The 27,197-nt window shown below is 43.4% G+C and overlaps 1 protein-coding gene across 2 annotated transcripts in view; it reads left to right on the top strand.

Annotated features, from left to right (window-relative positions):
* LOC138752606 (dual specificity calcium/calmodulin-dependent 3',5'-cyclic nucleotide phosphodiesterase 1A-like) overlaps positions 1-27,197 on the top strand; it is a 242,789-nt gene that overhangs the window by 103,402 nt on the left and 112,190 nt on the right. For both annotated transcript variants that reach the window (XM_069915385.1, XM_069915384.1), the window contains exons 3-5: positions 15,275-15,388; positions 19,762-19,944; positions 26,720-26,786. In XM_069915385.1, coding sequence (XP_069771486.1) covers positions 15,275-15,388; positions 19,762-19,944; positions 26,720-26,786 — 364 coding nt within the window. The remainder of the gene's footprint in view (positions 1-15,274; positions 15,389-19,761; positions 19,945-26,719; positions 26,787-27,197) is intronic.

Raw genomic sequence — 27,197 nt, forward strand, 5'->3', positions numbered from 1 at the left:
AATCGCAACAGTTGATTGAAATTCGTATTGATTTGGATTAAGCATTTCATACTTGAAATTATTTTTAATATATTACTTTTTGTTGTTATTTTTGGGGGAAGTGGTTTAGCAATGATCTTTCCGAAGTCATCAGCCACTTTGTGGCATTGGTCACTCCCGTATAATTGAGGGGAGAGTGGTAATATTGCTTACAGTAATTATTTTGTTTGGATTTTTTTACAGGGTTTCTTTCTTCTTTGAGGAGATCTTTTAGCCTTGTTTGTGTTGTTGCGATGGGGAGGTGCTTTGCCATGTGTGGTGAGGTGACTATTGTTATGTTTTGATAGCAAATTTAAATTTTGCTACTTTTAATGTTAATGGGCTTAATAATCCAATTAAGAGAAAAAGGGTGTTGGCTATATTAAAAAATTGAAGGTTGATGTTGCCTTTTTGCAAGAGACACATTTGACTGAAAAGGAACATCAGAAATTAAAAAGAGATTGGGTTGAGCAATTTATAGCATCTTCTTTTAATTCAAAAGGAAGAGTTGTGGCTATTTTGATTAATAAAAAAGTTATATTTTAAATTGGAATCAGTTATTGAGTCAGTTGGTAGGCTTTTGATCGTTAATTGTAAAAAAAAATTCTGTGTGTTGGACTTTAATGTTCCAAGTTAGATGATGAGTAATTTATGTTGGATTCTTTTCTGAATTTAAATCAGGCATATGATAAAATTATGGTAGGAGGTGATTTTAATTGTTGTTTGATCCATTAATGGATAAATCTTCCAAATCAGTAATTAGGACCAAACTGGTCAAACAATTAATGACGTTAATGAAAGACATGAATTTAGTGAATATATGGAGAAAGTTTAGGGGGAACATTTAGGAGAAACTTCTTCAGATAGAAAGTGATGGGAGTATTGAAGTGGTAAAAGCAGGCTTAATTTTGAAATGTAAGAAAAAACTTGGACAGATATATGGATGGCAGAATGTGGTGCTGGTCAGTGGAACTAGATAGAAAAATAGTTCAGTACAGACTAGAAGGGCTGAATGGCCTGTTTTGTTCTGTAATTCATGCACTGTGGTGGCCTGCAACCTTGAAGATCCAGCCTGCACAACGCACGGTAATGAACAGTGGCATAACTCACTAATGCGACCACTAATGCAATTGGAAGCTAGGGCTGTACAAGACCAGCAGCCCGAAAATGGCATTGGCCAGGCTGCCCAGCTAACAGAGCAACAATAGGCTGGGGAAGAAGGGTAATCATATGCAACAATGTTCCCGTGGACTGGAATCCTGTTTTTGTTGTTCATGCAGCTGATCTCAGCCAATCAACCAAATGGTGGGAACTCCAACTGTATAAAAGGAGCATTTCCAGCCTCAATAAAGTCAGAGCTTAACCTCCCACGCTGCGAGTGTGTGTGTGTTTTTTCATAGCAGATGGCTACAATTGGTGACCCTGACATGATGCACATCTTGGGAAAAGATAATGTGGTCGTGGACGCCCCATCAAGACAGAGCATCCATGGACTCGTGGGACGAAGTGGCCTGTCATTGTGCTGTTTGTCTAGATTTTAAAAAATTGATTTAAATTTATTACGCAATGGATTCAGGATATCAGTTTCTTCATTAAACTGGAGAAAATCAAATACTCATTAAGAGGGTCCACCGGAAAAATTGTCCATAAATGGCAGCCCTTCATGCGTAATTTCGCCGAATTACGAGTGGTTTCGGAGTAAAAGGCTAACTCGTGAGATGGCTGTACCAGTACGATCAGTAATATACCGATGATACCGTCAGCAAAGGTGCCAAGGTGCTCCGGGGCTGGGGGATCTGGACGTGTATCTGAGGGTGTATGTGAACATTTGTGTGCATGTGTGTTGACTTTTCTGTTCAAAAAAAGAACCATAGGAGCACAATGTACATCTGTACAATGCTGACAGTTTTTTTTTGATGCTCAATAAATATATTTTGAAAGAAAATGCAAAAAAAAAAAGACAGAGCATCCACTCTCTTGCCAATGGACTGGACTTTGTAGCAGGACTACGAGATACCTCAGTACAGGACCGCCATCATGGGGCTGCAGCTTCAGGACATCCCAGTCGGCACAGGAAACACTGCCCTCCTGTGTGACATGGTCACTGGAGAGGTTTGACCTATTGTCCCAACGGCATGGAGGTGATGGGTTTTCATCTCCATCCACGGGCTGGCACATCCATCAATCAAGATGGCTTGGTGGCCAGCAAGTCAGTGAGTGGCCCAAGACGTGCATGCAGTGCCACAAAACCAAGGTACAGACTTTCAAGCCAACGGAACAAAGGTCTGACCACATTCACGTGGACATAGTGGGGCCCTCACCAGTCTCTCAGGGTTTCCACTACCTGTTCACACTGGTTGACCGTTTCACCCCGGTGTCCAGGAGCAATCCCCTGGCTGACACATTCACCTGATCCTGCACCAAGGCACTCCTCTCATCCTGGGTAGCAAGGTTCGGGCTACTACATCACATAACTTCCGACAGAGGCACACAATTCTCTGACATTGCCAACCTCTGGGGTGCTCAGCTACACCCGTAGCCCAACGGGATGGTGGAGCTCTTCCACAGGCACCTCAAGGCCGCCCTTATGGCCAGACTCAAGGGTCCCAACTGGATGGACGAACTGCCATGGACACTGCTGGGGATTTGTATAGCCCCAAAGGAAGACCTCCTCACATCCTCCGTCGAGCTCGTCTATAGAACTCCACTCATGGTCCCCAGGGATATCGTCCCACCGGCCAGAGGTCAACAGGAGGATACAACCATCTTCCTGGACAGGGAAAATGTCGGTAACCTGGCTCCAATCCCACCCTCCAGACACAGACAAGCCAAGTCCATCATCCCTAAAGAACTCCAAGATTGTGAGTATGTGTTCGTGCACAGAGGGCCACACCATCCACTGCTACAGAAGCCCTACAAAGGCCCCTTCTGAGTCATCCAGAACAATGGGGCCACCTTTGAACTGGACATTGGTGGAAAACCAGAGGTCTTCACCATAGATGGCACAAGGTGGCACACATGGACCCGACACAACCCACAGAGACGCCAGCACCTTGACGCAGAGGTAGACCACCAAAGACGTTGGGGACTGCATCCACGGACAGTATGAATTGTAGCGCTGGTTCTTGGTGGGTGGGGAGGAAATGATTTGGCAGCCTGTAACCGTGGTGATCAGGTTGGCACAACGTGAAGTAATAAACAATGGCATAACTCACTAATGCGACCCTAGCATATCGAACCGGCGCAGTTGGAAGCTGGGGCAGTACAAGACCAGCAGCCCTAAAATGGCACTGGCCAGGCTGCCCAGCTAACAGAGCAACACCAGCGTGGGGAATAAGGGTATTCATATTGCAAGTATGTTCCCGTGGGTGGGAATCCCGTTTTTGTTATTCATACAGCTGATGTTAGCCAATCAACCAAACGGCAGGTACTCCAACTGTATGAAAGGATCATTTCCAGCCTCAATAAGGTCAGAGCTTAACTTCCGACATTGTGAGTGTGTGTGTTCCTTTGTAGCAGATGGGTACCACACCATATTAAATGACCTCCCCCTCCACCAGCAGCACACCAACCCACATGCTCATCATTCAGAAGATGAGTTTTTATTTGTTGAAAAGTGCATCTGTTGGTTGATCCCTTTTTATTTAAAAAAAAGCAGAAAATCTGGAAACACTCAGAGATCTGACAGAATTTATGGAGAAAGGGAAAACAATAACTATTTTGGGCTTCGACAAGAAAGACCACAGGCACTGGGTTGAGTTTTGGGCTTGAGCCCTTCACCAAAGTATGAGCAAAAAATAGGCAGGTGTCTGATTAAAAAAAATGTGGGGGCATGGGGTAAGAAGAGTAGAGGAGGACGGAAGGGGCAATGGGAGAAGAACAGGCTAACAAGTAAGAGAAATGTGTGGATACTTGGTGGGAGAGTAGAAGAGAAAAAAAAGTGAGAAGTGTAGCAGAGATCATGTAGCTCTCTGATAGGTGAAAGAAGGGAAGGTGATAGGGAGCAGGAGGAAAGGACATAGAGAGAGAGATTCGGGGAAAGGGTTTAACCAAAATTGGAGGTCAATGTTAATGCCATTTAGTTGGAGCGAGCCCAGATGGAGAATTAGGTGGTGTTTCTCCAATTTATGGGTAGCTTTGGTTTGGCAGTGCATGAGGCCGTGGATAGATACATCAGTGTAGAAATAGTGCGAAGAATTAAAATAGTTGGCCACTGGAGGGTCCTTGCTATTGCAGCGGATAGATGGCTCGAATAAATCATTGCTCAGTCTGCACCCAGTCTTACCGATGTAGAGGAGGCCACAAAGGTTAATTGCAGAGTATAATAGAAATGACAAATGGTGGGCTGGTAAGTGAAGACACAGGGAATCCTTTTCACCACTCCCTTTTCTTTTACACTGCTCCCTTCACTTATTCTCCCCTCCCCTCTCTACTATCCATCAGGACCGCTCTGTCCAGTTCTCCTTTGACAATTCACCCCTTCCCACTAATCACTGTGTCCTCTGCAACACCAAGGGCCTCCCAGTGGTCAATCATTTTAATTCCACACATCTTTTCCACACTGACATATCTATCCATGTCTCCCCCCGAGTTTCTCTTTCCCTATTCCTCTACCTCCTTTCTTCCCGCACCCCTTCCCATTTTCTTCCGTCTTCTATCTGAAGGCTACCCTCCCCATCACCAGCATTGGTCTCTTCTACCCTCCCAACTGCATCCACACATGATCTCTTTAATTTGCTTCTGCTCCATCCTCTGCCAATTCCTTCCTCTTCTTCTCCCCCTCATTCCACATTTTTATTCTGGCTGTTTTTGCCTCATATCTTGGGCATCCATTCTTTCCTATAGATGCTGTGTGGCCTGTTGAGTTTCTCCACCACTTTTATATTTTTCTATTTGACTTCAAATTGTGGGTGCCTTCCCCAGAACTTGTCCATTGCTTTTGTCTCTTGTGCCCTTTATCCAGTCGCCTGCACTATGCAACACTCAATGTGATGGCAACTTTGTTTGAACTCTACTCTTATTTCTGCAGTCACTGGGAGTAATCCTGTGGTTGCTCAGTATATTGTGAGCATCTGAAGATTTTGTTGCCGTTCAGATTCATAATTTATTAAAACCTCAACCATGTTCCTACGCATGTCACTGGAAGTCGTGTGCACCAGGACATCTGGCAATTTACCCTCTCCGTGCTGCATGGCATCAGGAAATAAATTTTACCACACTGTAATCACATCTGCCTGCTCCTCATACTGGAGAATCTCCTGTACATCTATATTTTTAGACCCCTCACCCCCTCTTCAATGGGTGGTTTTGTTCCCCATGGCACTTGAGAACCTTCCTATCAGTATTTAGAATCCCTCAGAGGTATACTGAATTACCTTCCCCTGGCAAAACTATCTGCCCAAGCACTCTTGAGTTGTGGGATGTCCATCTTCTGAAATGAACAATCCCGACGACAGTTCAGCCTCACGGATGTATTGCAGAGACATTAGGCATTGCTCGAGTTCAGCAAGCTGGTGGAATTTCATGCAACTGTCGTCACCCAGTTCATGGGAAACATCGTTGAGTTCCCATGTGGAACTAGATATTTTTATTCAGAGGTCTAAAGTGTCCTTCTGTGCCATTTAGATAACAGATTCACTAAGTAGAAACAAAACAGCCCTTCTTTTCATGAAGGTTCCACTCAATGTCCCAAGTGTCCCACTCTGAAGTTGTGACTGGACTCCGCACTATATCCGACATATATACCAGTGAAAAATTCCAAAATGAATTAGCTCTTGCTGACAATAAAGAGATTAACCTGAAAACCCATAAATATGAGTAAAATCTAATATCCAATTTTTTCATTGTAAATTTTAGTTACTGTACAATAGAAACCAATTCCGGCCATTTAAACCCATGCTGCCCAATTACACCCAAATTAACCGACAACCCCGTGCATTTTGGAGGGTGGCAGGAAACTAGAGCACCTCGGAAAAAACCCACACAGACAAGGAGAGAATGTTCCATTCTCCTTACAGATAGCACCAGATTCGAACCAGGGTCACTGGCACTGTATTACTTGACAACAGCATGTTTTGGAATTTGTTCAGCTTGGTGTGATTTAATGCCAATATATCGCCTCAAATCGTGCATCTTGGCGCCTCACAGTTTGGCGGGCAGCAACCTCCTTTGAAGAAGACCGCAGAGCCCACCTCACTGACAAAAGGCAAAGGAGGAAAAACCCAACACCCAACCCCAACCAACCAATTTTCCCCTGCAACCGTGTCTGCCTGTCCCGCATCGGACTTGTCAGCCATAAACGAGCCTGCAGCTGACGTGGACATTTACCCCCTCCATAAATCTTCGTCCGCGAAGCCAAGCCCAAGAAGAAGATGAACCCTTAATCAATCTTGTTTGAGATGAATCTTCAAACATGATTTTAATATTTTCATGCTATGGACTTTTTTATTAAAACACCCCTTCAATACTCTCCTTTCTCAAGCTAGTTTGTTCACAGATGAAGCCACTCAAAATGGTTGACATGACTTCTGTCTAGGACTACAGGTTGCCATTTGTCCTAATACTCTGAGCATCTCACCAGAATCTGTATTTGACTTGGATATGTGGTTACACCAATAGACAGGACAGTGAAGAATGGTACTCTTAACTTTATCAGTCTGGCCACAGGAGTTAAGACGTCATGTTACAACAAGGTGGGTGAGATTATTTGTGGTGTTGACTCCATCTACATTTCCTGCTGCCTAGAAAAGGCAATCAACGTACTGATGGAATCATCTCAACACAGACACACTCTTTTCTCCCTTCTCCCATTGGGGAGAAGGCTTCAATGTGTGAATGTGTGCAGCAACAGGCTTGAAGACAGATGCTCCTGACTTCTGACTGAACTCTGCAACAGTGCTCTCCCGCTACCTGTGCTTGGTGCTAATTGATCTTCCTTTTCATTGTAATCCTGTAATCTGTAATGTGCTCCTTATGTGGTTGAATGAATGTTAGAGATAACCTGATAGTCTGTTCACAGAAGAACCCTTCTCGCTGAACCAGGTATTTTAACATAACATAACAATTACAGCACGGAAACAGGCCATTAGGCCCATCTAGTCCGCACCGAACCAAACACCCCTTTCTAGTCCCACCTCCCTGCACAATGCCCATAACCCTCCATCTTCTTCTCATCCATATACCTGTCCAACCTTTTCTTAAATAATACAATTGACTCCGCCGCCACTATTTCTCCCGGAAGATCATTCCACACAGCTACCACTCTCTGAGTAAAGAAGTTCCCCCTCATGTTACCTCTAAACCTCTGCCCCTTAATTCTTAACTCATGTCCTCTTGTTTTAATCTTTCCTCCTCTTAACGGAAATAGTCTATCCACATCCACTCTGTCTATCCCTTTCATAATCTTAAATACTTCTATCAAATCCCCTCTCAACCTTCTACGCTCCAAAGAATAAAGACCCAATCTGTCCAATCTCTCCCCATACTCCAGATGCTTAAACCCAGGCAACATTCTGGTAAACCTTCTCTGCACTCTCTCCACTCTGTTTATATCCTTCCTATAATTAGGCGACCAGAACTGCACACAGAACTCCAAATTAGGCTGCACCAACGTCTTATACAATCTCAACATCACCTCCCAACTCCTATATTCCATGCAATGATTGATAAAGGCCAGCATACTAAAAGCCTTCTTCACCACCCTATTCACGTGAGTTTCTACCTTCAGGGAACGATGTACCGTCACTCCTAAATCTTTCTGCTCTTCTGTATTCCTCAATGCTCTCCCATTTACCACATATGTCCTATTCTGATTCTTCTTACCAAAATGAAGCACCTCACACTTATCAGCATTAGATTCCATCTGCCATTTTTCAGCCCACTTTTCTAAGCAGCCCAAATCCCTCTGCAATCCTAGAAAACCTTCTTCATTATCCACTATTCCACCTATCTTAGTATCGTCTGCATATTTACTAATCCAATTCACCACCCCATCATCTAGATCATAAATGTATATAACGAACAACAATGGGCCCAATACAGATCCTTGAGGCACACCACTGGTCACCGGCCTCCAACCTGACAGACAATTATCCACTACCACTCTCTGGCCTCTCCCTTTCAGCCAATGTTCAATCCATTTGACTATCTCAAAATTTATACCTAAAGACTGCACCTTCCTAACTAACCTTCCATGTGGTACCTTATGGAAGGCCTTACTGAAGTCCATATAGACAACATCCACTGCGCTACCCTCATCCACATTCCTAGTCACCTCTTCAAAAAATTCAATCAGATTGGTCAAACATGACCTTCCTCCCACAAATCCATGTTGAGTGCTCCTGATCAGACCCTGTCTATCCAGATGTTTATAAGTACTATCTCTAAGAATTTTCTCCATTAATTTACCTACCACAGACGTCAAACTTACAGGCCGATAGTTGCCAGGCTTCCTCCTTGAACCCTTTTTAAATAACGGAACCACATGCGCAATGCGCCAATCCTCCGGCACTATCCCCATATCTAATGACATTCGAAAAATTACCGCCAGAGCCTCTGCTATTTCCTCCTTCACTTCTCTCAATGTCCTGGGGAAGATCCCGTCTGGTCCCGGAGACTTATCCACCTTTATATTCTTCAAAAGCCTTAAAACTACACCTTTTGTAATCTCTATATTCCCCATATTTGCCCAATTTGCTTTTTTTATCCCACATCTCCCAATATCCTTCTCCTTAGTGAATACCGAAGAAAAGAAACTGTTCAATATCTCCCCCATTTCTCTAGGTTCCACATACAGTTTTCCACTCTGATTTTCTAAGGGACCAATTTTGTCTCTAGCTTTCCTCTTACCATTAACATATTTGTAGAACTCTTTTGGATTAGTTTTCACCCTGCTTGCCATAGTTTTCTCGTACCTTCTTTTAGCTTTCTTAATTCCTCTCTTAAGATTCCTCTTACATTCAATGTATCTTTCAAACATCTCCTTAACTCCATGCTTCTTATATCTAATGTACGCCTCCCTTTTTCTTCGAACCAAGTTTCCAATATTCCTTGAAAACCACGGCTCTCTCAAACCTTTTGCCCCTCCTTTTAACCTAACAGGAACATAAAGCTTTTGCACTCTCAAAATCTGATCTTTAAAAGACTTCCATCTCTCTACTACATCCTGCCCATAAAACAAATTGTCCCAATGCACACCCTGCAAGTCCTTTCGCATCTCCTCAAATCTAGCTTTTCCCCAATCAAAAACCTCAATCCTTGGCCCTGATTTCTCTCTTTCCATAATGACATTGAAGCTGATGGCATTATGATCACTGGACCCGAAGTGCTCGCCAACACTAACCTCCGTCACTTGACCCATCCCATTTGCCAACAGTAGATCTAACACTGCTCCTTCTCTGGTCGGCACCTCTACATATTGTTTTAAAAAACTATCTTGCACACATTTCACAAACTCTAACCCATCCATTCCTTTCACAGAATGTGTTTCCCAATCTATATGTGGAAAATTAAAATCTCCCATAATTACAACCCTGTGCTTATCACAAATATCTACTATCTCCCTACAGATTTGCTCCTCTAGGTCTCGGTCCCCTCCGGGTGGTCTATAATACACCCCTACAAGTGTAACCTCTCCTTTCCTACTCCTCAGTTCCACCCAAATAGCCTCCGTGGATGTGCCCTCTAATCTATCCTTCCTAGGCACCGCTGTAATATTTTCCCTGACAAGCAATGCAACCCCACCTCCTCTTGCCCCTCCGACTCTATCACACCTAAAACAACGAAACCCAGGGATATTCAGTTGCCAATCACATCCCTCCTGCAACCATGTCTCACTAATCGCTACCACATCATACTTCCAAGTATCAATCCACACCTTCAGCTCATCCACCTTTTTTACAATACTCCTGGCATTAAAATATATGAATTTCAGGGATTTCCCATTTTTTAATCCCTGTTTTCCCTCATCTTTAAGAACAACATTATTTACTTTTCCTGACAATTGCCCTTCATCTTCTTCCAGAGCATTTCCCTTCTCTATCACCTGCCCATCCATATTCAAATACTTACTACAAACTTTCATTGTTTTCATTCTAACCTTCTCCTTACTGCTCTGTACTATTTTGTTCCCTCCCCCCAACCATTCTAGTTTAAAGGATCCTGAGTAGCCCTAGCAAATACCTCTGCCAGGATTCTGGTCCCCCTGGGATTTAAGTGTAACCCGTCCTTACTGTACAGGTCACATCTCCCCCAAAAAAGGTCCCAGTTATCCAGAAACTTAAAACCCTGCCCCTTACTCCACCCCTTCAGCCACGTGTTAATCCTCCACCTCATCCTATTTCTATTCACACTGTCACGTGGCACAGGGAGTAATCCAGAGATTACCCCCTTTGCGGTCCTTTTTTTGAACTCCCTACCTAACTGCCTGTACTCACTTTTTAGGACCTCTTCTCTAATTCTCCCTATGTCATTGGTACCTACATGTACCACGACCTCTGGCTCCTGTCCCTCCCACTTTAGGATATCTGGGACACGAGCAGCAACATCTCGGACCCTGGCACCAGGGAGGCAAACCACCATCCGGTTCTCCTTGCTGCGTCCGCAGAATCCCCTATCTGTCCTCTTAACTATGGAGTCTCCTACCACAATTGCCCTCCTCTTCCTTTCCCTCCCTTTCTGAGCTACAGGGGCCGACCTCGTGCCGGAGGCACAGCCACTGTCACTCCCCCCAACCTTGATGTCCCCCTCAACAGTGCTCAAAGAGGCGTACTTATTGCTGAGGGTTACATTCACAGGGCTCGTCTCTGGCACCTTACGTTCTTTTGTCCCTCTCCTAACAGTTACCCACCTTTCATCCTCCCGTGGCCCTGGCGTGACCACCTGGCTGTAACTCCTGTCTATGACTACCTCTGTTTCCCTAACCAGCCTGAGGTCATCCAGCTGCAGCTCTAGTTCCCTAACACGGTCCCTGACAATCTGCAGCTCGACACACCTAGTGCAGATATGGACATCCGGGAGTCTGGAAGACTCCAGGACCTCCCACATCCGGCACTCCCGACAACACACAGCCTTAACACTCATCCCTTACCCCAATGAAGAAGTAATGAAGACTATCTTAGCTTTCTCTCCGCCTGCTTTCGCCGAAGCCTGATGAGCCAAAGCCTGGAAGTCCCACTCCTTCACTGGGCCACTCACTCGCTGGGCCGCTCGCTGTCCCTCTTATTTATTGGCCTTTTACCAATTAACCCCTTCACACTCTCCTGTACGCTGGCTCGACCAATGGCCGCCTCCGACGCCGACTCCTCCCCGCAGACCCTGGTAAGAAACTTTTAAAAAAGTTTTCTTACCTGCCCCGGACTCTTTTCTGTCCTTCTCCTCTCCTCTTCTCTCCTCTCCTCTCCTCTCCTCTCCCTACTGCTAAGCTCTGTCCCCAGTAAGAGTCTTTAAAAAGACCTTACCTTCCCGTCACACTCTCCTGTACGCTGGCTCGACCAATGGCCGCCTCCGACGCCGACTCCTCCCCGCAGACCCTGGTAAGAAACTTTTTAAAAAGTTTTGAAGCAAACGAACTCTGAACTCTAACTCTACATGTCTGGTGGCCTTGCTATTCTTCTTCTTTGGCTTGGCTTCGCGGACGAAGATTTATGGAGGGGGTAAAAAGTCCACGTCAGCTGCAGGCTCGATGGTGGCTGACAAGTCCGATGCGGGACAGGCAGACACGGTTGCAGCGGTTGCAGGGGAAAATTGGTTGGTTGGGGTTGGGTGTTGGGTTTTTCCTCCTTTGCCTTTTGTCAGTGAGGTGGGCTCTGCGGTCTTCTTCAAAGGAGGTTGCTGCCCACCAAACTGTGAGGCGCCAAGATGCACGGTTTGAGGCGTTATCAGCCCACTGGCGATGGTCAATGTGGCAGGCACCAAGAGATTTCTTTAGGCAGTCCTTGTACCTTTTCTTTGGTGCACCTCTGCTTGCTATTAGGGAGGATGCAATTCAACTTGAAAGGAGAAAGTATTCATGGAGATGTTATTGGGACTGGAGGGTAATAAGTTAAAAGGAGAGACTGCGTAGGCTGGGCTTCTTCCTTGGAGCATAGGGGACTAAGAGGGGACCTTAAAGAGATTATAAATTTATGAGGGGCATTGATGAGGTGAATGGCATCTCCTTTTTTCCCAGGTTAAGGGAGTTTAAGGTGAAAGGAAAAAGATTTAAAGGGGACCCGAGGGGCAACTTTTTCCACATGGTGGGTGGCGGGTATATGGAACAACCTGCCATTGGAAACGGTGGAGGTGGGTCTGGTGGTACACCACTGGCCTACTGCAGGGGTCAACCTCTGTACCTGCAGAAGAACACGGGGACAAGACAACACCTGGCCAGCTGTCAATCAGTCGACCTGAATGGACCAAGCCCCACCCGGTCGGGTGTCAATCACCCTCCGGAATATAAGCCAGAGCCGGCCCTTCGAAGACACTCTCAGAGCTTGTAGCAGCTCTCCTCACAGCTGGCTCTGTCAAATAAAGCCTGTTGAACAGACTTTATGTTTTGTGTGTTTGCTTCTGTTCGTTAGCGCATCACAGTGGGTTTAAAAGACATTTAGACAGGTACATGGATAGGAATTGTACAGATGGATGACGGCCAAATGCAGGCAAATGGAACAAGCTCAAGTAAACAGCTTGTTCAGCATGGACAAGTTGGCCTAAAGTCCTGTTCCTGTGCTAGGCAACTCAATGATGGGAAATAATATATCTAACTGGAAATTCAGGAAGGTTTCATTAATGAGGCATATTAAAGTTAAGGACAAATTTTTCATTTTGTCATGGCTTTTGATTTTTACTTTTGAAATTGCCTTTTTTTTAATCAGTAGTGAAAAGATTATGACAAGAGACGGAGATTGTACATGAATGATGAAAGCATGGAAAGTGTAGAGATATACAGTGACTGAGGTGGAACTGGTAGGCTGAAGTGCCAGTTAATCAAGAAGACAAAGGCTGTGTAGTTAACCAGGAATCATGGCTTTTATTAGCAGAAACTAGTGGTACATTAATGAATGATAATGGGTGTGTACACAGTTATACCCAAGGGGAGTGTCTTTAGTGGTAGAGATAATACACGTCCAATGTCAGTAAAGCAGACTAAGCACAGCGAAAGACTGACAGCACGACACAGATTCACCGCACAGGCTGACGTGACATGGCATGGTGCAAGATTGGGCATCCTGAAATGGCACAGACGCACAAAACAGATCATCTGGAACTGGTTTAGCAGAGTTTTAAAAGCCTGTCAGAAATAATACTGATGTGGAATGGCATTTAAATGGAAAATGCAAACTGAAATAATATAAATATGGAATAGCACAGAGATGGAGTGGGCAGTCTGAAATGATACGGCAGTGACGTGACATGGAAATGGAACGGACAGTCTTTAACAGCATGGACACGGAAAGAGCAGAGATGTGGACAATTGGAAATGTCAGGTCGATGAAATGATATGGGTGGTATGAGGAGTGTGAAATTGTGAGCTGGTGAGGTGGAACAACACAAAAATGGAATAGCAGGCAGAATCAGCATAGATGAGCGGGATTTGGGATATGTAAACTGAAATGATACAATTGGCACAGATTTGAGGTGGGAAAGTAGGCTATAAGAAAAGACCTAAGGAATTCTGGAAAGAAGATATTTCAGTTCACATGGTCACCATGGAGAAGTCAGAGATTTTGCTGAGAAAGAGAATTTTGGGATGACTGACACAGTGGCTCTGATCGCCCCTATATTTAGTTGCAGGAAATTATCTGATCATTCAGCAGTGGATGGAGAATGATGGGTTGTTTAAGAGTACATATAGAACCTAGAGTCTTTCCATTAGATGTGGCCGAGGGCCATGTTGAATACTAATAGAAGGAGACCAACCACAAGTCTGTGGTTTCTTGTGCAGGTCATTTATTTTGTTGGATGAAAATATTCAGAAGGCAGAAGCTGGAAATCAAAGTTCAAGAAATCCTAAATGAAATTGGAAATAGTCAGTCGGGCAGCACCTGTGATGAAAAGAAGTTTACATTTCAGGTCTTCCAATCTCGCCCTCTCTTCTCTTTCCAGTCTTCTCCAGATTCTAGTCCTGTCCCTCTCCTTATTCCATTCCATCCCCTCATTCCATGAACAACTTCCTGCCCTCCTCAATGGCTCCTCTTTCTTCTCTTCCCCTGTCTTCAACACTAACTCTGTCCTCATCTCCCCATCATGACATTACATCCATTTCAATGAACACCATCTATTCTTTGCCCTCCTCATCTCCCACCTCTACCTCCCTATTCTCACTTTACTCTTCCAGGAGAAACATCAAATTACAAATTGGTGCATGTTGCACCTGCCAAGATAGATATCAGATATGATCTCCACTGTTTGGGAGACTATGAAGATGACATGCCCATTTTCCAGAACACATATTCATTACTCAAGCCTGACCCAGTTATCTGCAACCTCATCTCCTCATCTCCCTGTTTCACTCCCACCATGACATTTACCTCCCTCAACTTTCTAATGAAGGTTCAAGGTACAGCATTTCTTCATCAGACTGGTCATTGCTGTATTCCAGACTCACCATTGATTTCAACAATTTCAGTTACAGGTATTCCCCGCTTTACGAAGGTGAAGTGCTCCTGAGAAACCGTTCGTAAACCAAAAATTCATAAAACGAAGACCCATTAACAACTATGGGAGGCAATTTTTATTAAAGCAAAAAACCCATTATCGTTTCCTCATAAAAACAAACATGATTTTCTATGTATAAGTGAATTTTTGTAATTCGAGTACTCTTAAAGCGGGGTTTATCTGTATTTGGCGTTTTGAGCATTTTTACTTCACAGTTCCAGCCATCACTTCACATTCCAATTTCAGATAATGATCCCACATTTGAACTTCTCTCTGCCTGAACTTTTATTTCTTTGTTTTCTCAGCAGTCTCTTCTTTCACCTTGAAGTTCCACCCCTATTGGTATCAATCTCTCTCACCTTCGACCAGTTCACACATCTTCCCCTCTGTTGTCTGCTCTCCTCGCGCATTTATAAACATCTTTAAAACTAGTTTAATCTCTGTTCTAAGTAAATGACTCAAATAGTGGCTCCAATCCTATCTCTAGTCATGCTGCTTGACCTGCTGAGTATGATATTTTCTGCTAATTATTTCATTGTTAGGCATGTCTCCATAAGCCTTGTCTCCCACTATGTCTCCTCCCCCCAATGTGGAACTTTCAGCAGGTTTTGTTTGTTTTTAGGTTACGATGTTTGGTTAAACAGTTGGAACGAGGCGAAACTTCGATTGTAGATCTGAAGAAGAATTTGGAATATGCAGCTTCAGTACTGGAGACAGTCTACATCGATGAGACACGGTATGTACGTCATTATTTTTGCATGGACCTATATTTGTTCCTGACTAGAGATGTGCTGTGAGGAGATCTACCATTCTATCATTCATTGGGACATTCAGATAATATCATCACGGTCGTTCTGCCTCTCAGGCTCAAGTTGTCAAAATGCTCAGGCAAAAAAGTTTTCACATTGGTTCAACACTCACAGCGTGATCTGATCAGGTTTGACGTGCAAGTTTGCTGAATGACAAACACTTGTACTGCATTCCCTTAGCAGGACATTTTGTTTTATGAGGACAGCTGCCACCACAATAATATCACTATTTTCATATCTGCCTGTCTCACAGCTGCTGGCAATTGTTTGCAGATGACGATCTTGAAAGATCAGGCAGGCTGGAGAGTTTGATTCCCCAGGGCTTTCTGTCAAAATAACTTCAAAATACATCCTTAATACCCTTGATGAGGATATTCATGTCTTGCAGATGGTTGTTTCACATGCATACCACATTGATCACTTGTTTTGTTGCCGTCCATGTACCACACTCTGCTCTTGGGGGAAACATGCAGTCAGTGCAGATTTTCCTTCAATGTAATAAGCAGTTTCAGGGGATGGTGTCATAAATATCCTGTGGTTCTGCATCACGACATGCTCTGAGCTTCCAAACCTTGTGACTGCCTTCAAACCTGTGCAGGCATTTCTCCCAGTGAGATGGAACTGAGACTATTCCTCGAGGCACACAAGTCTGGGCAGCGCTGCCACTATCTTAACAGGAACCCAATGCAGTAATGGGACACTGAGCTGAAAAAAAGCATTACTATTATTGAAGCAGATGTTGGTTGGCTTATATAAACACTGATTAACTGTTAGAATTTATGGTCTCCTCCACAGCTAAAGGGTTAACTGGCACGCTAACTCAATGGCAGCCACAGCGTGTAATGAATCTTGCATACTTGTTAAAAAATCAGAAGCAAATGTATCTTATGGGTGGTACACAAATGCATACATTGTAATATTCTAGATGCTTCATATTCAGTAGCAGTATGAACGGTAACAGAAAATCATTGATATATGTGAATGTTGTATAAACGCAGAATTGCATGTTGCAGAACAAGTGGTTGATTTTATTATTACCACACCCAAAATATCAGGGATACTTAGGACCTCTTGAGCTTTTTTATATTTTATATCGTGTATAGATGTGTTTTTGGAGGAGATAGATTGTTTAGTTAGGTCACAAACACTTCAAAACATAACCCATTTAAAATGCAAGACCTTGGCTCAAGCTGGACATTCCAGGCTCCGAGTGCCTTTGCAAAAACTTTGAAGAATGCCTGTAAGGACTTCACAAGTAGGAGCAATGGACTATTGTTTTGGAAAGCAACAGATGAATGGACTCAAAAGATTGTGTCCGGTGCCACAGTCTGTCTGAATGCAGTTTGCTGTTCTAATAAGATCATATGGTTTTGCAAGCAGAGAGTAAAACAGGTTATTTTTTCTCTAACTGTGACAGTGAGAGAGAGAGAGAGATTGCTGGTTTTCTGCAGTGGCTTTTGGAAGCTTGTTTGAAACCCCATTTTGAAGACAGGTTGTGAGTTCTTAGTTCAGCCTGTACAAAGCCTTTGTGGTCCATACAAGAGGAGATGACTAGCTGAATAATATTTCACTTGAAATAAGGTAAACTGAAAAGGAACTCTCTGGTGACCTGAAGTAAAGAGGTTATCATTTGGAAAATCCCGATGGGGCAAGTTTCTTCAGCAAGACACTGACGTGGCTGATTGGAAAGAATCAGTTGGTGTGTGTCCAATGAGCATCAAATCTCTCTGAAAACTGACAAGAACCTTCCTGAGTGGTAATTATTTACCTTTCAAGCACCAAAGCCTGGTGAAATTCATAAATGTTAAATTCTGTGCACAGTATAAGAATTGCCTGCAACCAGTGAACTTGGAGGAATGAGAAGTGAGATTGAACTGTGAATCAAAGAACTCTTTTGAACTTATACACACATTACATACACATGCGCTTAGAATCGGAAGGAAGTTAAGTTAATAGTAATAAGTTAACGTTTGATCCTATTTTTATGTTCAAGGAAAATTAGAAGCAACTTTTGTTTAAGTAACCATTTGTCTTGGTGAGTTTCTATTGCTGCTCGGTTTTGGGGTCCTCTGGGGCCCGTAACAGATGTCTACATTTCTGAAGACCTATTGTGGGAACCTCAAGTTGATGTAATCATAAAGAAGGCTCACTGGCAGCTATATTTTGTTAGGAGGTGGAAGAGATTTTGTACATCACCAAAGACACTCAAATTTCTACAGCTGCACTGTGGAGAGCATTCTGATTTTTTGCCAATGTACATAACAGGAGCAGGCCACAGAGGGTTGTGAACTTGGCCAGCATCTTCATGGGCCTTGGTCTCCACTCCATCAAGAAAGCAGCCTCGATCCTCAAGGACCCTCACCACCCAGGGCATGTCCTTTTCACACTGCTACTATCAGGAAAGAGGTACAGGAGCCTGAAGATACACATTCAATGTAACAAAAACAGCTTCTTCCCCTCCGCCATCAAATTTCTGAATGGACAATGAACCACAGACACCATTTGACTGTTTTATAGTAATTTTGCACCTTGGTCTGCACAATACTGCTGTTGCAAAGCAACAAATTTTCATGATGTATGTTCATGACCATAAACCTGATTCTGATCCTGAACTATATGCAACTTTGAAGAGGAGAGAGTATAGATCAGCCAATGGATCAAAAAGCTGCAGAAATCTGCCACCAACTCATATGATGGCCAGCATTCCTGAATGTTGCCCCGACATTGAGGGAATTAGATTTGGTCTTCGTTTTAATTCTTTTTATCGTTAATTGATTCCTGGTTTTTGATGCACAATTTCATGTGTGTTTTGGTCAAGTAGAAACTTCATGCTACAAAGACCATCTCAAAAGGACCGTTGAGAAAGGGAAAGGGTTTGCATACACTGATGCATGCACATTTACAAAAGGAAACCCGTGCAACGTGCACTGCCAAACCGAGGCTACCCACAAATTGGAGGAACAATACCTAAAGTCCCATCTGGCTGCTCTCTCCTTCCATTCACTTCTCCAGTTTTCATTTGACCCCTCCCCTGTCCTCACCGTCTCTTTGCCCCATCCCTCTGACTCCTTTCCTCCAGCTCTCCCCCGTCCTTCCTGCTCCATGCAGAGAAGCGACCCCCCTCCTCCATCAGCTCCTTTTTTTTCTCTTCTGCCCTCCCACTGATATGACCTCTTTCATGTTGGCCTGCACTGCCCCTTCTTCGAGATGTCAAGGTTCCTTTATTGCCATGTACAAGTAATATTGGATGAAATTGGATTCTGCTTGCTGTAAAGCAGACAAAGAGTTGCCATTCCCATCGCCCAGTCGGTGCTCCTTACAGTAAGAGAAAAAGAAGCAAAGGAGAGTCCCTTCGGAATCGATGAGTGTCCGTGGATTTGTCTTCAGTACTCCTCCAGACACACAGATTCCTATTCGATCCAGCAATGGCCTGAGCTCTGGATCTAAGTCTCCGACACGATCACGAAGCCTTCAGCACCTGAGGCCCTTTGTGGAGCCTTTCTTGCTTTCAGCAGCTTCTTGAATCCTGTTTCCTGGTTCCCATATGCCAGTGCTCAGCAGCCCACAGCCCTGTGCACGTTCTTCCACTGCAAAGTAGCCAACAGCTCAGTACCTGAATGGGTCTCTCAGCTGCCGAGCCCCTCACTGATCTGCTGCCTTGGTCACCATTCTGTGGGGTTATCTCCTCTGTTTCTCCTTCTCACCGGGGTGTATTCTCCCCAGTACATGCACCCTGCACCAGTCTGCTGCTCCCCCAGTGTCTGCAAACCCCTCGTGACTGCTGTCAGCACAGTCACCGCCATCTTGGGCACAACCCAAAGGTTGCAGAATTTATTTTAAAACACTGTAGGATCCTTTACCAGACCACTTAACACCTGTACTGAGCCAATGGTCTTTGGAGCAGTGCTGTATCTCCACTCTCCCCGGTCTGCACCAACAGCAGCAGTGTCGTTACAGCAGCGCTGGCAACGCCATCATTTTTTTTCTTCTTCGATCCTTTCCTCCCCCCTCATCTTTTTTTTCAAGCACCTGCCTAAATTTTACTCATGCCTTGAAAAAACCACACAAATGCTGGAGAAACTCAACCTTTTGCCATGGTCAAACAGCACCTTTACGTAGCAAAGGAAAAGATACATCACCAACATTACACACGCCTTGATGAAATATTAGTTATCCTTTGCTTCCTCCGGACGCTGCGTGACCTGAAGAATTTCTCCAGCACTTTTGTGCACTGCACTCACAGTGTCTGCAGGCTTTCTTGTTTAACCCCTTATGCAACATTTGACTCTTTTAAACACAGACGTCTACTGGATACAGAAGATGAACTCAGCGACATCCAGTCAGATTCTATTCCCTCTGAGGTCCGTGACTGGTTGGCCTCCACGTTTACCAGACAAATGGGAATGATGCTGAAAAGAACAGAAGAGAAGCCAAGATTCCGTAGCATTGTCCACGCAGTGCAGGCTGGGATATTTGTGGAAAGGTAGGGAAAGATTCTTGAATGGTATGATTTTTCTTTGGCAAGTACCGTGTGTTGGTGTTTTATTAGATAAAAAAAAACTATTAATAATCCTGCCATTAACCATATCCTCCATCTTTAAGTTCGACCTTCAAAAATGTATCACTTCACACTTACTTGGATTGAACTCCATTTGCCACTTCTCCACCCATTCTTCAATCTTCTATATCCTTCTAAATCTACAACAGCCATTTACACTATCCACACCACAACCCCTTCAATCTCCGTGTCTTCTGCAAACTTATTGACTGATCCTTCCACTTCTATGTACAAAGCATTTATCAAAATCAGAAAGAGCAGGGGTCCAGAACTGATCCCTATGGAACTCTACTAGTCACTGACCTCCAGACAGAATACGTTCCATCCTCTACGACCCTCTGCTTTCTGCAGTCAAGCCAATTTTGAATCCACACAGCCAAAGTTCCATGGATCCCATGCCTCATGTCTTTCTGAATGAGTCTACCAATGGGCATGATCTCAAGATGCCTCACTAAAATCCATAAGCATCACATCTACTGCCCTACCTTCATCAATTTCTTTTGTCACTTCCTCAAAAATCTTCATTAGGCTTGTGAGGCATTAATTGCCCTTACAAACACATGTTGACTATCCCTTAAAGCTTCTTTCTAAGCTATCCTGTCCCAAAGAATCCTCCCTAATAGTTTGCCCACCACTGACGTAAGAGTCGCTGGTCTATAATTCCCAGGATTCTCTCTACTATCTCTTTTAAACAATCCTCCGGTACCTCCCCTGTGGCCAAGAAGGAAGCAAAGATCATTACCAATTCGCCTTCAGTCTCTTCCCTCATTTCCTCTAGTAACCTGGGATATATCTCATCCGGACCCCGGGACTTATCAATACTTTTTTTTAAAAAAATATTTTTATTAATTTTCAGTAATAATAAATTTGTTCAGTACAATGAAGCATAGAAAAAAGAAGCAAAATAAAAGCATGACGAAATAAATCATACATTTGATTAAGTGCAAAGATAACACCCAGTGCCTTCATCCAGATTGGCTAAGGGATGTTATATCCTGTTTAAATTTGAAAAAAATTAGGTATGCAATTAATGATTCATACAATAGATTCCAAATGTTATGGGACTGTTCAAGGACTATTACCATAATCTCTAGGTTCAATGTTAATACAGAACTTTGGCACTCTGTTGTCCCCCTTCAGGAGTTAGCTACTTTGTTCCATCGATATTAACTTTCAACCTTGTTTCAGTGTAGGGGTTTTGAAAGAACTTAAATTTATTATGTCCATTCTTTATTATTATAGTTGTGCTCTGGGAATTCAAATGTATGAATGTTTTTAAGACTAACCAGAATGTTCTCTTTTTTGACCAAAGTCCCTCTCTCTGGTAAACACTGAAGCAAAGTATTCATGTAGGACTTCCCCATCACTTCTGTCTCCATTCACATTTCCTCCTTTATCCTTAATCGGCCCTACCTGTACTCTCATTATCCTTCTGTTCTTCATGTATGCATAGAATGCCAAGGCCTTCTTGTGCCCCCTTCTAGCTCTCCTAAGTTCCTTCCTGGATACCAAATAATTTCATGACCCTTCCTAACCTTTTCTTCCTCTCAATGAACCATCTCGCCTCTTTTGTCAACCATGGTTCCCTTATCCTATCATCTTTTCCTTGTCTCAGTGGCACAAAAATATCCAGAATCCCACTCAAATGGTCTTAAACATCCTCTTATTACTTCTGTGTCTTTCCCCGAGAACATCTGCTCTCAATTTACTCTCCCCAGTTCCTGCCAAATCCCATTATTAGCCCTTCCCTAATTGAATACTTTACCATTTTGCCTTCTCCTATCCTTCTATATAAATAGCTATGCTAAAGGTCAGTGAGTTGAGATTACTGTCACCAAAATGCTCCCCCATTGAGAGGTCTGTCACCTGACCAGACTCATTCACCAGTTCTAAATCCAGTATGGCCTCTCCACCAATTGGCTGGTCCACATACTGGGTCAAAAATCCTTCTTGAACACACCTGACAAATGCTGTCCCATCTATCCCTATTGCACTAAGGTAGTGCTGGTCATTATTTGGAAAGTTAATTTCTCCCAGAACAACAACCCTGTTATTTTTGCACTATTCCAAAATGTGCCTAATTATCTGCTCCTCAGTATTCCAAGGGCTATTTTGGGGGCCTGTAGATTATTACCAATAGAGAGAACCCTCCCTTCCTGCTTCTGTCCTTCCACAACATCCACCAATTCTGCTGCTTTGCTACCATCCCTGAGTAGTAATGTTACCCCTCCCACACACTCCCCCACTTTTACCTCTCTTTCTATCCCTTTTAAAATATGTAAAGCCCTGTACCTACATCAGCCAATCCTGTACTTGCACATTGCATCAACCTTTCTACCAGCTGCTCTCTTTTCTGCCCTCACATTCTGGTTCCCAGCCCTCAGCCAAACTAGTTGAAACCCTCCCGAACAGCACCAGCAAATCTTCCCACCAGGATACTAATTCCCCTTCCAGTTCAGGTGGTAATCTGTCCTTTTTCTACAGGTCGTACCTTGCCCAGATGTGTTTGCAATGATCCAAAAACCTGAAACCCTGTCCCCATTTTACAGCCATACATTCATCTGCCATATCATCCTATTATTACCCTCACTGACGTGTGGCACAGGCACCAATCCTGAGGTTACTACCATTGAGTTCCCCACCTAGTTCCTTGCATTCTCTCTTCTCGACCTCATCCCTCTTCTTTCCTATGATATTAATACCATTAGGTACCACGAATTCTGACTGCGCTCACCTTCCCTTTTCAAGGTGCCATGAAACTGATCTGAGATGGCTCTGACCCTAGAACATGGGAGATGACAAACCATCCAGGTGTCTCTTCTGTGTTCATGGAGTGTCCTATCTGCTCCTAGAACTATTGAATCCCCTATCACTACCACTCTCTCCCTTCTGCGCTTCAGGGCCAGGCTCAGTCCTGGAGACCCAGTCACTGTGGCTATGCCCTGGTAGGTTGTCGTACCTAAAGCAGTATACTTTTTATTGAGGGGATTGGTCACAGAGCTACCCTGCACTACCTGCCTGCTTGCTTTATCTTTCCCGCTCCTGACAGTCACTCAGCTTCCTGCCTCTTTGGAGCTTTGGTGTGATTCCCTGTAGCTCCTATCTATGATGAACTCCTCATTCTCCTGTATGAGTTGAAGGTCATCGAGCTGCAGCTCCAGTTCCCTAACCTGGCCTGTGAGGAGGTGCAACCCGTACAGGTGTAGCTATCAACGAGATGTCAAGTCTCCCAGAATACCCACATCTCACAAGAGGTGTGCTCCACTCACCCTGTTGCCATCCTCACTATTCTGCCTTGGCACAAAGACCAGGTCAAAGAAGAAATAGTAATAAAATCTCACCAGAGCCTTACTGGTCTCCGGTTCTTCTCGTTGAAGCCTCTTGAGCTAAAGCCTCAACTCGCCACTCTAACGCTAGCCCACTCACACAATGGCTTATACCTCTCACCTCCTTAAACTGTCCTGCTCTTGACTCAACTCCTGTCGGCTAAAAAAAAATCTGATGACACAGCACAGAAGATTGATGAGGGAAATGTGACTGAGGTGCATAGGGATTTCAAAAAACATTTGAAAATATTAAACCTTGACTTTTCACCCAGCTTGGTTATTGAAATGAAGCAGATTGTAACAAGTGGCTAAGCAACTGGAAACAGAGTGGTGGTGAGAGATTGTTCGTCAGAGTGGAGCAAATGGATAGTGGAGTTCCCCAGGGGCTCTAACTGGATCACTGCTGTTTTTTGAAATAGATGTTAATGTTTGGACTTGTTTCTAAAGAATATAAATGCATAGTGAAACAAAGAGTTGTGAGGAATGCATCCAGTTCTTGGTTCCATGCCTCAAAAAAGCTATAAAATCTTTAGAGACGGTGCAAGAAAGTCCAGGAATAAGGATGTTAGTTATGTGGTAAAACCGGGACTGTCCTCCAAGCAACACAAAAGGTTAGAAGGAGTTATGTGGGAGGCGTAGTTGAAATGAAGACAACAGTCAGATCAGATTGTGATAAACTACTTCCATTAAAAGAGTAGATAGCAGGCAGTGTAAAATGAAAGTACAAAGGATAGTGTTACAGATAAAAGGTTTACTTAAAACCATGCAAGGTTTCCTGATGAGAAGTCTATTCAACAGTCTGATAACATCAGGAAAGAGACCATCCTAGAATCTGGTGGTGTGTGTTTTTAAGCCCATGGATCAATATGTGGGCAGAGAAGAGACTGCGACTGTAGTGAGATAGGTCTTTTAATATTTGGCTAGCTTTCCCGAGGCAGCAGGAAGTGTGGGAGGTTGGTTTGCGTGATGGTCGAGGCTGAACTCAGAACTCTCTGCAATGTCTGCACCTAACTGTTGACACATCATGACAGAACACCTTCCGTGCTGCATCTGTAAGAATAGACCAGAGACATTGGGGAGGATGCCGAATTTTTTTAGGCTTCTGGGGGAATTGAGGCATTGATGTATTTTTGTGGTGTACGATCCATGTGGTTGGACCAAGACAGGTTGGTAGTGATGTTCACGCTTTGACCTGAAGCACTTCACCATCTCCACCATAGCACTATTGATACAGATCAGGATGCATTCTCCATCCCACTTCCAAAATTGTTTCCTTCGCATGGCTGTCCTAACCCTGTCCCATGCCACTCAACTCCCTATCTCCTTCCTGTACTTTTTCTCGTCATTATCCAACCTACAATGGTGGTGTCACATGCCATCTTGTAGATGAAGTTAGAGTAGTATTTGACCACACGGTCATGAGTACATGAGCATTGGAAGAAGAATCAAAAATATATGAAGGGTTTTTTATTTTAACCTGGCTTTGGAATGCACCTGTAGAGACATAAGTGGAGGCAAATTCATATGCAGTGTTCAATTGGGATCTGGAAATTTATCTGAAATGAAAGCATTTTCAGGGCAATGGGAGATGATGTGGCGGTAGGAATAACCATAGAAAATAGGTGCAAGAGTAGGCCATTTGGCCCTTCAAGCCTACACTGCCATTCAATATATGATCAAGGCTGATCAGTACCCGGTTCCTGCCGTCTCCCCTAACCCTGATGTCCTTAGCCACAAGGGCCAAATCTAACCTACTCTTAAATATCGACAAGGAACCGGCCTCAACTACTTCCTGTGACAAAGAATTCCACAGATCCACCACCCTCTGAGAGAAGAAATTTTTCCTCATCTCAGTCCTAAAAAGCTTCCCCCTTATCCTTAAACTGTGACCCCTGGTTCTGGTTTTTCCCAGCATTGGAAACAACCTTCCTGTATCTAGTCTGTCTAAACCCTTAAGAATTTTATATGTTTCTATAAGATTCCCCCTCAATCTTCCAAATTCCAGAGAATACAAGCCAAGTCTATCCAACCTTTCTTTATATGCAAGTCCTTCCATTCCTGGTATCAGTCTAGTGAATCTTCTCTGCACCCCCTCCATGGCGAGGATGTCCTTCCTCAGATAAGGCACGCAGTACTCCAGGTGTGGTCTCACCAAGGCCCTGTACAGCTGTAGCAGGATCTCCCTACTCCTGGACTCAAATCCTCTTGCTATGAACGCCAACATAGCATTCGCCTTCCTCACTGCCTGCCGTGCCTGCACGCCCACTTTCAATGGCTGGCGCACAGTGGCACCCAAGTCTCGCTGCATTTTCCCTTTTCCTAAACAGATACCATTTAGATTGGTCTTTCCTCCAGCTAGAAGGAGTTCAGTTGATTGAATGGCCTCCTTTATTTTATGATTTGTCTCCCCCAACAGTTCACACTCTGATAGACTACACCTGTACTCTTCTTTTCTCCCCCATCTTGCTAGTCAGATGTTACAGGAGCAGTACTGGTTCCTTGAGTATTAACAACATACCAATGACTTGGATAGACAACATATTTGCTGATAAAACAAATTTCAGTGGAAAAGTAAACTCTGGTAATGAGACAAATTATCCACAAGGGATATAGACAGTTTAAGCAAGTGGAATAACGGGTTCATTTATACTGTGGGAAAATGTAAGAATTTTGAAATTTGAAAAGAATAATAGAAAGTCAGAGTACTTTTAAATCACAGATATATTCATTCTTGAGACATTAGAAAATAAGTGTCAAGGAACAGCAGGCAAATGTGTTGTTCTTCTTGTGTCAAGAGGTGTACAAACATAAGGACATCATGGAGAGATTTCACAGCACTTTGGTGATACTGCAACTCATTTGGAATACCATGGACAATTTTAGCCTCTAAAATAAGCATATCCTATTACTTGCCTCGGAGTCAAATGTAGATTCGTCATATTAATTCTTACATAGATGGGTTGAAATATGAAGAATAATTGAACAAGATTGGCTGTACCTATTGGGATTTTGAAGAGTTCATCTTGGTGAGACACACAAGGTTCTAATGTTTTTGGTAAAGTGGTCCTGGACCCAAGAAGTTGCTGGTTTCTCTTTTCCACAGATGCTCCCTGGCCTGCTGCATTTGTCTGGCATTTCCTATTTTAATTTCAAATTTCCACCACCTGAATTATTTTCTTTTAAAAGATTTTCACATGTGATTCTTGGTGCGTTTGACAAAGTAGACACTGAGAGACTCTTTCCTCTGCCAGGCAGAGTCTCTGGATGTATCTTAATTAAGTTCATTAGTTTAACTTGTCTCACTGACCAAAGCTATTGGTGCAAATCTAAGGTTGCCATACTAATTCTGTGTTTTCTGAACTGTTCCTAAACAGAATGTATCGACGTACTTCAAATATGGTTGGGCTAAGCTACCCTCCTTCAGTCATTGACGTGTTAAAGGTACTTTTTGGATTTTAATTTAAATTCTCTCTATAGTAATTGTCATTCTCTTACGAAGGAAACTATATGACTTTATAGTTTTGTTATGTAGTTGTGGAGATTGAGTGACAGGTACAGAATTGGACACAGATATTCAATTACAACATGCAATTTCAGCACTTCTGAATTTTTTGGAAAGTTGTAATGGATGCAAGTATGAAATACTATTGCCATAATTTACTTTTCAGCAAAATGAAGGTACAAGACAAAAACTGAATTTTTGATTGTGCCTGATATTTGATTGTTTTTATAAATTTCCTTACAGTATACAGTATACCATTGTTCCATCGGTAGATATATTAAAATAGTGATCTGGGCAACATTTTGCTTTGAATTTTCTTATTTTTAGGCAATGGCTGAGCTTCATAAGTG

This window comes from Narcine bancroftii, chromosome 2 (genome assembly GCF_036971445.1).
Source record: "Narcine bancroftii isolate sNarBan1 chromosome 2, sNarBan1.hap1, whole genome shotgun sequence".
NCBI classification, from domain to species: domain Eukaryota; kingdom Metazoa; phylum Chordata; class Chondrichthyes; order Torpediniformes; family Narcinidae; genus Narcine; species Narcine bancroftii.